This window comes from Castor canadensis, chromosome 16, assembly GCF_047511655.1.
Source record: "Castor canadensis chromosome 16, mCasCan1.hap1v2, whole genome shotgun sequence".
NCBI classification, from domain to species: Eukaryota; Metazoa; Chordata; class Mammalia; order Rodentia; family Castoridae; genus Castor; species Castor canadensis.
Window position 1 is genome coordinate 61755189 of NC_133401.1, and position 12119 is coordinate 61767307.

Genomic DNA, 12119 nt, shown 5'->3' on the forward strand with positions numbered 1-12119 from the left:
TTTGATGTATTGTAGAAAATATATACAGTTGTACAGCCACCCCCACAATCCAGTTTTAGAACTCTTCCATCTTCCCCAAAAGTTCCTTTATGCCCCTTTCTAGTCCCACCCCCCAGATAACCATTGATTCGCTTATGTCAAGTTTTGCCTTTTCTTGAAGTTTCATATAAATAACATCATGTAATATGTCATCATTTAAAAAATCTTTTTTCTTTCACTTAGCTTGTTTTTGAAGTGCACTCAAAACATACATCAGTAGTTTGTGACTTTTTTTTTTTGATGGTGGTACTGGCATTTGAACTCGGGGCCTCACGCTTGCTAGGCAGGTGCTCTACCACTTGCACCACTCTGCCAGCCCAGTTTGTGACTTTTTAATGCTAAATTGCATTCCATTGTATGACTATAACATATTTTATTTTGTTTATTCCACCAATGGATGAAAATAATGGGTTGTTTCCAGGTTTTCGGCTAAGATAAATAATGCTGCTGTGAACATTTATTTATATGTCTTTGTACAGACATATTTTAAAGTTTTCTCTTGGATTGATACCTAGAAGTGAAATTACATCATCATATAGATAGTCAGTTGCTCTGTTATCATTTGTTGAGAACACTGTTCTTTCCCTGTTAACTGGCATTTTGTCAAAAATTGATTGATCATAAATGCGTGGGCTATTTCTGAACTGTCTATTCCATGTCTAGCCTGTCTTGATTACTGTACTTTTCTAATATGGTTTGAAGTTAGGGATTTGAAGTTAGGTAGTGTACATTCTCCAACTTTGTTATTCTTTTTCAAAATTGTTTTGATTCTGTAGATACTTTGTATGTTCATATAAATTTTAGAAGCCCCTTATCAACTTCTACAAAACACTTGTTGGGATTTTAATTGCGATTTTATTGAATTGCTATTTTGACAATATTGAGTCTTCCAATCCATAAACATGATATATCTCTCCATTTATTTATGTTTTGCTTAATTAATATCATCAATATTTTATAGTTTTTAGTGGACAGGTCTTGCATTTCTTTTGATACATTTATCATACATTATTCCTAGGTATTTTTCATTGTGAATAGAGTTGTTTTTATAATTTCATTTTTGGATTGCTTGTTGCTAATTTTTAAAAATGCAATCAATTTTAAGGTAGTTTTTATTAAGATAAAATTCAAGTCACATAAATTCACTTTTTTTTTTCGGTACTCAGGGTTTGAACTCAGGGCCTTGCATTTGCAAGGCAGGTGCTGTAACACCTGAGTTATGCTCTAGCTCATAAATTCATTCTTATAATGATTTTACAGTGTAGGGTTCATAGCTTTTGGTATATTAACAGTGTTGTACCACTATCACCATTATCTGTTTCGAGAACATTTCCAGAACATTTCCAAAAGGACATTGCCAGTCCCTGTAGCAGTCACTCTCATTCTCTTCCCTTAAAGCCACCACGAATGTCTCTGTGTCTCTTGAGTTTTCCTGTTCTGGCTATTTCATATAAATAGAATCATTCACTATGTAGCCTTTTGTGTCTGGCTTCTTTTACTTAGTTTAATATTTTCAAGATTCATTCATGTTGTTGAATATATCAGTACTTCATTCCTTTTTATGACCAAATAGATACAAATATTTTGTTCATACATCAATTGATGAACATTTGGGTTGTTTCCAATTTTTAGCTATTATGAATAATATCGCTTTGAGCATTCTTCTATAAGTTTTGATGTGTAATGTCTTTGTTTCTGGTATCATAATAATGCTAGTTTTATAAAATGAGTTGGGGATTATTCTCTTCTTTTCAAATTTCTAGATGAATTTGGCTAGAATTAGTATTATTTATTTTTAAATGTTTGATAGAATTCATCAGTGTAGCCAACTGGTCTTGGAGTTTTTCTGTGGGAAGATTTATAAGTTTTGCCAGTTTCAATTTATTTAATAGATATGTGGATATTCAGATTGCTGTACCCTTTTTCTTGAGTGAGTTTTGGTAATTTGTTTTTCATGGAATTTGTCTATTGCAGTGATGTGAATTTATTGGCAAAAGCTATTTATACTATTTTTATTTGCTTAGTGTGTAGGAATGCAGGAATATAATCTTTCTCATTCTTGATATTGGGAATTTATGTCTTCTCTTTTTTTCTTGATTAGACTGACAAGAGGTTTAGCAATTTTTATTGATCTGAGAGAACCAGTTTTTTTTTTTTTTTGTGGTGGTGGTACCACTGGGGTTTCAACTCAGGGCCTCACACATGCTAGACAGGACTCTACCACTTGAGCCACTCCACCAGCCCAAAGAACCAGTTTTTAATTTTATTTTCCTGTATTGCTGTTTATGTTTTCTGTCTTATTGATTTCTGCTCTGATCTGTATTGTTTCTTTCCTCTTACTGTGGGCTTAATTTGATCTTTTTCTGTTTTCTTAAGGTGGAAGCTGAGGTCATTGTTTTGAGATCTTCCTTTCTGATAACAGAAGTTTAATGGCATCAGTTATTCTCTAAGTACTGTTTTAGGGGCATCCCACAGATTTTGACATACTATGTTTTCGTTTTCAAGCTGTTCAAAATACTTTCTATTTTGATGTCTTAATTTCTTTGATCCTTGAATTATTTAGAAATGTGTCACTTAGTTGCCAGCTATTTTGAGGTTTTCCAGAGATTTTTCTGTTATTGATTCTAGTTTAATTTCATTTTAGTCAGAGAAGATACTTTGTATTATTTGAATCTTTTAAAACTTATTGATACTTGTTTTATATCCTAGGATATAATTTATTAAATCTTTTTGTGTACTGCTGTTGTTAGCCTGAGTCTGACTCTTATATAAATGTCTATTAGGTCAATTCGTTTGATAGTGTTGGTCAACCCTCCCATGTGTTTACTTATTTTCTTTAATTCGCAACACTTATTTACCTTTTGTGGTGCTACAGATTTAACCCAAGGTCTCATATATGGTAGCTCACTGAGCTACAACCTCTGCTTGCTTTGATTATTTTGAGGATTGGGTGTTGATTTTATGCCTAGGCCAGCCTGGGATGTGATCCTCCTATTTATGTTTCCTAAGTAGTTGGGATGACAGGCAGATGCCACTGAGCCCAGCTTTTTATTGTCTTGAGGACTTTTTTGCCTGGGCTGGCTTCGAACTGTAATTCTCTCATTCTTTGCCTCCTGAATAGCTAGGATTACGACATGAGTCACTATGCCCAGCTACTTATTTTCAATTATTGAGAAGGGTATGCAATTCTTTGTTTATTCCTTTTACTTCTAACAGCTTTTACTTCATGCATTTTGAAACTACGTAAGTAGTACACAAATGCATACCTAGGACTTCTGTGTCATCTTGATGAATGGACTACTTTTTGATTATGAAATTGCCCTCTTTATCCCTTTCATATTCTTTGCTCTGGAATCTGCTGTCTGATGTTAATGTAGATAGTCTAGTTGTCTTTTGATTAGTGGTAACATGGCATATCTTTTTCCATCCTTTTAACCTACTTGTGTTTTTATACTGAAAGCATATTTCTAATAGGTAGCTGCATTAAAGGTCTATCCCTATGATCAACTCAGATTCAATGATGTCTTAGAGGATTCACAAGACTCATCAGATAATTGTTATTATAAAAAGGAAAAAAAAAACAGCAAAGAGAAAAAAGTGTTTGGGGCAAAGTTTCAAGAAAACCTTATGCAAACTTTGAAGAGTTCTTTCCCACTGATCACAGAGGATGTGTGATGTGCTTAATTCTTTTACCTTAGAGTATGAAAATACTACCAGTCAGCTGTCTGGAGTCTTTTTGGGCTACCCTCAGAGGAATTATAGATAAGCAAGGAGAAAGCTGTTCTAATGCTGGCAGTCCCTTCCAAGCCTGGCTTTATGCAGTCAGGTTGGAGGCTTACCGCTCTGGGCTTTAACCATCAGAGGCCCCAGCACTTGGCAGCTATTGTAATCCTCAGCTTCCAGCTGTTGTGGGAACAGTAGCAAGGAGCAAGAAGTGAGTCCTGTCTTCTTGCATTACGGCTCTTGTACAGGCCTTGGTTGTTGGTACTCTTAGCCCTCCATCAGCTAGTGTTACAGCCCTCAGGGCCCAGGGTATTGGAATCCACAGCTCTGAGGCCTAGGGTGTCTGAGACTTGGCCCTTAAGGCTTAGCAACTCTAACTCTTCCAGGGCCACAGTTTCCTGTCTTTAGCTTTTTACAGACCTTGTAGTCTCTTTTACCTCAGCTCCTCCTTGTTTCTGCCCTGTCTACTCTCTGGAATTCTTAAGCTGCGGTCTTGTTGCTACTGCTACTGTTACTACTATTGATACACAGATGACATGCAGGAATTTTTAGATGTTGGGGTTTTTGGTCCGTTCTGAGATTGAAAGCAGAGGCGGACTCCAGCAGTAGTGGTCAGAAAGATTTTATTTGTAGAGAAGAGGAGAGAAAGGCTGCATGAGGGCATGCTGCGGGACCTGGAAACTGGTGGTCCTGTGGGTCAGGTTGGAAATTGGGTTTTTATAGCCTTTTTTTTTTTTTTATTGCCCGAGGGCAGAGATGTCCTCTGGTGCAAACAGATGTTTCCTGGGAAAGAGAAGTATCTCCCTTGCTAATTATCACCTTTTGAGACCTCCTGTAATTTGCCCTTCATTATCTCCACTGCTGTGAAAGTTCTGCTGCTGCTTCTGCCATTCCCTCTTTGAGGTACCAGCTTAGTCCACTCTGCTAATGATAAAAATCAAAACTAGATTAAAAAAAAAAAAAGAAAAAATATCACTCAGAAGTCTTTTATTGGGCCTAATATTACAGCACCAGGGGCAAGAGTGTCTCCAAGCTGGCTTACTTTGTGAGCCAAACAGCCTATTTATGTAGCCGGGAAGGGGGTATGGCAAATAAGGGACTACACTTGTACCAATCACAACATTTCCTCATGCAAATGAAGGACTGTGTTTGCACCAGTCACATGCCTTCTGCTGGGCCACTAGAAGAAGTGCTCTCCCTCTGGCCTAGATAGAAATGGCTGGAGGATCATCTAGAATTCACTAAGGCTTATAATGGCAAAAGTCCAGTTCAAAATGTTTGAAACAGTTGTGGCTGGAATACTGTCTTTAGGAGCCCAAGCTGTGCTTTAGCAGCAAGCAGCTGTGGTTGCTGTGTTGCTTCCTCAACCCATCTGTGGCGTGTTCAAGGCAGTAGGTACTGGCATGAGGGTAGTCTGGCTGGCTGCTTGGCTGATAGTCCTTTGCTCAAGGCAGCCAAGTCACTAGAGAAGTGTCTAATAGCTTTCAACTAGGGAGTCAAATGGCTCTGGCCCCCAGCATCTCAGCTTACTTGAAGGAAAAGTAAACATCAAAAGGGGTTCTTATAATAAACACTTAACATCAACAGTGATTTAACAGAGCTTTTACAAGTTTACTTCCTACCCCAGTGTCCCTCGAGCTGTTTCAAAAATACCTGTGAAATGTTATAAAATGTTGTCTATCAAGGGAAGTATATTAGAAACTTGGCACCCAAGGTTTTTATTGGGATCTGGTTATTATAAGCACGTTGAACCTAAGCATGTTCCATTATTCCACACTCTTAGCAGGAAAGCAGCTGTTTACTGTAAACCACGTTGTTTTGTACAAATAGTTTAGGTATAATGAGTCACTCTTACCAGTTAGGGATTGGTAGAAGCCTTCCTAAATTCAGGTTCCTGGATGTTAGCCAAGAGCCAGCCTTGCATGTAGGGTTTTCAAAGAACTAAGAGTCTCAGCGGCATACAGTTGGTCTTGCCCTTTCTACTTTTGTCATTTTTCTAATAGAATCTTGCTTTTATGTCTTGGCCAGCCTGGACCTCAATCCTCATATTTACATTTCTTGTGTAGTTGTGATGAAGGTGTGCACAACTGTGCTTAGCTTTTTATTGGTTGAGATGGAGTTTCGCTGATTTTTTGCCTGGGCTACCCTTGAGCCTTGATCCTTTTGATCTCCAGCTCCTCAATAGCTAGGACTACAGGTGTGATCCACCATGCCCAGCTTGAAATCCCTTTTTTTGATAATCCAAAAAAAAATCCTCCTTGGGCGGGTGGTGTTGCTCAAGTGGTAGAGCACCTGCCTAGTAAGTGTGAGGCCCTGAGCTCAGTACTGGAGATTGACTGCAGAGTCTGGTACATGCTAGGCAAGCTCTTTATCACTGAATTACATCTCCAGCCCTTTTCATATTTTATTTTGAGATAAAATTATTTTAAGATAAATTGTCTAGGCTAGCCTTGAGCTGGAAATCTTGTCCCTCAGCTTTCTGAGGATTCTAGGCCTGCACCACTGCACCTGACTTTCCTTTAACATTTCCTATAGTGTAAAAAAAGCATTTACTTCACCTTTGTTTTTGAAAGGTATTATTTTCACTGGGTATAAGATTTTAGGTTGATGGTTTCTTCTTTCAGAGCTCTAATGAATTACGTTACTGTCTTCTCACTGGTATTGTTTCCCAGAAATCTGCTTTCATCTTTATTTTTGTTTCCTTCATGTTTTTCTTCCTCTGGTTGTTTTTAAGATTTTATTCTTAAGCATTAGTTTTGTGTTTGTAGTTTTGATTATAATATACTCCAGTGAATTTTCTTTGTTTTGTGTTTGTGCTAAGCTTTTTGGATTTGTAGTTCGTAGCTTACCTTAAATTTGGAAAAATTTCAGCCATTATTTCTTCAAATATTTTCTCTATCCCTACTCCTCACCTGTTTGGGAACTCCAAAGACATGTAGGAGTGCTTGCTTGAAATCTGGCTGCTTGAAGTGTCCTACAGTTCTGTTCTGTTTTTATTTTCTATCTTCTTTCTGGATTGCTTCTATTGGTATGTTTTTAATGTACTAATCTTTTCTTCTGTACTCCCTAATCTGCCATTAACCACTGTGTATTGTATTTTCACATATTGTAGTTTTCACCTTTAGAAATTTTAATTTGGATCTTTCTGTTTTATATCCATGTATTTTTTTTTTTTAAATTTGGTAGTGGTACTTGGGTTTGCTAGGGAGGTGCTCTACTGTTAACTTTTTAATATATGGAATACAGTTTTTAGAACTGCTTTAATGTATTGACTACTAGTTCTAATAGTTGAGTCAGTTCTGAGTTTTTTTTATTCATATGTGCATACAATATTTGGGTCATTTCTCCCCCCTTCCCCCACCCCCTCTCTAACCCCCCCACCCCCTACCTTCCCCCCCATCCCCTCGCTACCTGGCAGAAACTTTTTTGCCCTAATCTCTAATTTTGTTGAAGAGAGAGTATAAGCCATAATAGGAAGGACCAAAGGTTTTTGCTAGTTGAGATAAGGATAGCTATACAGGGAGTTGACTCGCATTGATTGATTTTTTTTCATTATAGGTTGTATCATTTTGCCTTTTTTGCAAAGTTGGTAATTTCTGGTTGGATGCTAGACATTGTGAATTTTACCTTGCATCTTGGATATTTCTTTATTCTAGTAGAGCTTTATTTTATTTTTTTTTTATTTTTCCTTTTTGGTGGTACTGGGGTTTGAACTCAAGGCCTTGTGCTTGCTAAGAAGGCACTCTACCACTTCAGCCAGGCCCACAGTCCTATTTTTTTGTTCTATAAACATTTATGAGCTTTGTTGTGGAATGCAGTTACTTGCAAAACAGTTTGATCCTTTCAAGTCTGCCTTTTAAGATTTGTTAGTAAAGACCTGAGCAGTGCTCAGTTTAGGGTTAATTGTTCTTCACTACTGAGACAAGATGGCTTCGTATACTGTACTTAATGCCTTGTGAATCATGAGATTTCCAGTGCTTCTGGAGGAAACGGATATTGTTCCTGGCCTGTGTGAATGCAGAGCATTCTTCCTTCCAATCTTCCAGATGGTCCCCTCCCCCATATTTAGATTACTTCCTCATTCTCATATCTGATTAATACTCAGTTGAATGCTTGGGGAGGACCCTCTGCAGATGTCCATAGCTCTCTCTGTCCAGCTTTCTCCTCCGTGGTACTGTGTTCTACAAATTGTAGCTACTTCGGAGCTCACTTAACAACTTTTCCTTAGCCCAGGGAGTTTGCTGGCCTCTACTTGGGCTCCCGCTCTCATTTCATGGTTTGAATTTCTTATTCATTGTCTTAAAAACTGGTGTTTCATGTATTTTTGCTTACTGCTAGTCACAGCCCAGGAAGGCTAATTTAGTCCTATTATTCCATTTTGGTTAGAAGCAGAAGTGTTACTAGTTTAATTTTGAGTTAGCAGAATGATTTTTTTTTTAAAGCAAATGTTGCCAGGTGCTCTACCACTTGAGTCACACACTCAGCCCTTTTTACTTTTTTTTTTTGGTGGGGTTGGTGTTTGAACTCATGGCTTTGCACTTGTAAAGCAGGCACTCTACCACTTGAGCCACATCTCCAGTCCGTCCTTTTGATTTTTTCCAATTTGTTTTTGCAGTAGGGTCTTAAACTTGAGATTCTCCTGTCTCTGTCTCCCAAGTAGCTGGGATTATAGGTATGCACCACCACACCTGGCTCAGAATTATGTATTTGTAAAAATAAATGCTATAAAGAATAGCATTTGAATATCAAGACTTTGAACCTATTTTTCAGTGTCTTATGCTGATGAAAATTGTCAGTAGTAATAGAAAAACTAAAAAAGGATAGCAATTACTAATGCTATAATATATGATGCAGGTTACTCTCTCTTATCAAAATCTGGCTTAGCTATAATTTCTTGGGTTTTCAATGGCAAATACATAATCCTTCCACCATTTACAAATAACTTTAGCCAACTGCATGCACAACTGTAATCCCAGCTACTTGGGAAGCCCAAGGCAGGATGATCGCTTAAGCCAAGGAGTTGGAGACCAGCCTGGGAAACAATAGTGAAACCCCTATGTCAAAACTCTTTTTAATTAGTAGTTTTTTTTTTTTAGAGCAGTTTTATGTTTACAGCAAAATTCACAGCAGAAAGTATAGAGAATTCCTGCATAACTCCTGTCCCTATACATGTACAACCTCCCCCATTTTGGTAACCACCCCCGACCAGAGTGGCACATGTGTTATAGTTGATGAGCTCACATTGACATACCATTATCACTCAAACTCCATAGTTCACATTAGAGTTCACTCTTAATGTTGTGCATTCTGTGGGTTTGAATAAAAAGTATAATAATCTCTCTACCATTGTACTATCATGTAGGATAGTTTTTCTGCTCTCAAAATCCTCTGTGCTCTGCCTATTCAACCCATTCTCCATCCTAACCCTGGCAACCACTGATCTTTTATGGTATCTATAATTTTGCCCTTTTCCGATTGATATATAGTTGAAATCATACAGCGTGTAGACATTTCATATTGCCTTCTTTAACTTAGTAATTTGCATTTAAGTTTCCTTTGTGTCTTTTCATGGCTAGATAGGCTCATGCTTGTGCTCTTCCCTTCTCCACTCCCTCACTTTCCCTTTCTGCTCTTTCCTCTCCCTCTCTTCCTTTAGTGGTACTGAAAGTTTTTTGCCAGGCCTGCCTGATTGCAATCTTCTTATTTTATGCTTCCCACTATAGCTGGGATGACAGGCACACACCATCATACCCAGCTTTTTTTTTTTCCCATTGAGATGAGGGTCTCATGAACTTTTTTTGTCTGGGCTGGCCTTAAACTGCCATTCTTCTGTTCTCAGCCTCCCAGGTAGGTAGGATTATAGGCATGAGCCATCAGACCTGGCTGAAAGCTTATCTCTTTATAAGTATTTCATTGTCTGCATGTAACACAGTTTATTTATCCATTTACCTGCTGAGGGGTACCTTGGCTTCTTCCAAGTTTTGTCAGTTATGAATGAAGCTGCTGTGAACATTCACATGCAGATCTGGCACCATTTTAAATTATATGACCAGGAAATGTGGAAACTGAGTAAAATCTCAGGCCATTTCTAGTTTTTTTTCCTTTCAAGAATACATGACAGTCTTTATTTTTAAATGATTATTAGTATACCAAAATACATGTTAATAAGTTCCTGAGCCCTATCATCTAGTAATTTTGATTAAGATAAACTAATAGCAACAAGTATACTAGTTATAAATAACTATTTACTACTTTTTTCACAAAGCCCCCTGACCTTTAAGAAAGTGTAAGGAAAAAAGTATTTAATCTTTTTCTTTCTTGAAAGAATTCTTTTTTGTTTTTGTTGTTCTCATGAAATCTAAGAAAAAAGTCAACATTTATACATGTTGCTTGAGCAAAAAGGCATAGGAAAACAGACAACAAAGTCGTCAAATCTCTAAGAAACTTGAGGTTAAAAGATGAAACCTTTGGACAAGTACTAAGTTTGTACAAAAAAGCTAGATTTACTACTCTGCAAAAAAGTGAAGAGACCTACTATAGTATTCAGAAATAATTTAGTGATTTTCAGAAGAACAGAACTGGAGCTTTGCTAATATTCCATATTTCATGAGGGCATCTTACCATTCCAACCCACAGAACAGCACTTTTCTCTTTTCTTATCCATGTATGCACTAGTTTTTGTGGATTTCTGACTGTATGTGCCCTGTGAAGGCCAAGAGGTTATTCAGGACTTCATTCCTGTTCTGCCAGAAGTAGGTCTGTAGGACGGTCCTCTTCTCCTGAGTTTTCTTAACTGACTAGCAAGATTATTTTCACAAAAACTCCAAAAATGATGATGCATTTGAGGTTAGTTGAATAGAGTACTGTCCAGAGGCTTTTTCTTTTATGCTATCACATCCGGGGCTGTTTTCTCATATTGTCTTATATTGTACTTCTTATATTATTGATTATGGTTAAACCATAACTTGATTATGGTTTTCGTGATTAGGGCCCTGCCAGTCTTGAGCTCTCACTGTGTCTTTTCCATGTTTTTTTCTAGTCTGATCTCTTTTCAGTTCCTCAAAATCTCTATTCTCTTTCTTGCCTGTTGCCCCCTGTTCTTTTTGATTCTTATTTGTAGTTCAGATTTCTTTTTTGTGTGTGTGGTAGTACTAGGGTTTGAACACAGGAGCTCTACTTGCTACACATTCGCTCTACCACTTGAGCCACTCCACCAGCCCTCAGGTTCCATCTTAAACTTCACCTCTTCTGCAGAGCCTCTCCTGGCCATTCCCCTGCCTGGTTTAAGTCCTTACTTTCATCTAGAGTTGTTCCTTATTCTTGATACTCAGCATGCTTAGAATTGCTCCACCAGTGTCTCCTCCCCAAGATTATACACACCCTGTGGTTAAGGATTGTATCTGTGTTATTTGTTACTCTGCTTCAGGTGGCTAGCACTGTGTCACACTCATATGTGTGGCAAATATTTGTTGAATGAATGAATTTAAGGTGTTGGGAAAATTTAAATTATATCTATAATTACCTATAATAATTATGTTGTCACCTCCCTGTTTATCCCTATTATGTTGTTACTCCCTATTTCTTACCACTATTATGTTAAAAATATTAGTCAAATAATCAACTTACTTTAAAAAGAAAAAAGCTGCCATTTACTGGTAATCTCTACCAGTCAGGAATTGTTTCATTTTGTTCTTACTATTAATGTAGAGAAATTATTCTTATCCCTCTTTTACTATTGAAGGAGACAGTCTCTGGGTAGGCAACTTATCCAAGGTCAAGTGGCCAAAAATTGGCAGATATGACTTCAGATAGGGGTCTTTCTGCTCTAGAACCTGTATTCTTTGTGTGTAATTCTACTACCTTCTCCAATTTAATGTCCATAAGCAATAGTATATAACTCACAAGAAATTCATCATAATTATAATGTAAGATTTTTTGCATTTAAGCCTTGGGATACTGTTTATTAATAATTAGGAGTGTCTTGCTGACTCTGATGCTTTAACAGTGCTTTGTTTATATGGCACAGAGTGTATATTGTACATGTTGATAATAATGGTAAAATTTATACTAGAATAAATTTGAATTCAGGGAAGAAATTAAATCATAGTGTCAAAGGAATTTTTTAAAGAGGTATTGTTCTGTACCAGTAGATTCCAAAAGTGACTGATTCTTTTCATCATTTTCAGGGACTATTTTTGCATATGGACAAACTGGAACAGGCAAAACTTTTACTATGGAAGGCGTTCGAGCCGTTCCTGAACTTAGAGGAATTATTCCTAATTCATTTGCTCACATATTTGGTCATATTGCAAAAGCAGAGGGTGATACAAGGTAAAAGAGAATTCTTTTATTCTCTA

General features: G+C 37.2%; 1 protein-coding gene across 4 annotated transcripts in view; it reads left to right on the forward strand.

The window, feature by feature from the left end:
* Window positions 1-12119, forward strand: part of Kif3a (kinesin family member 3A) — a 51930-nt gene that overhangs the window by 3318 nt on the left and 36493 nt on the right. For all 4 annotated transcript variants that reach the window (XM_074057215.1, XM_074057212.1, XM_074057213.1 and 1 more), the window contains exon 3: window positions 11949-12093. In XM_074057215.1, the coding sequence (XP_073913316.1) occupies window positions 11949-12093 (145 nt within the window). The remainder of the gene's footprint in view (window positions 1-11948; window positions 12094-12119) is intronic.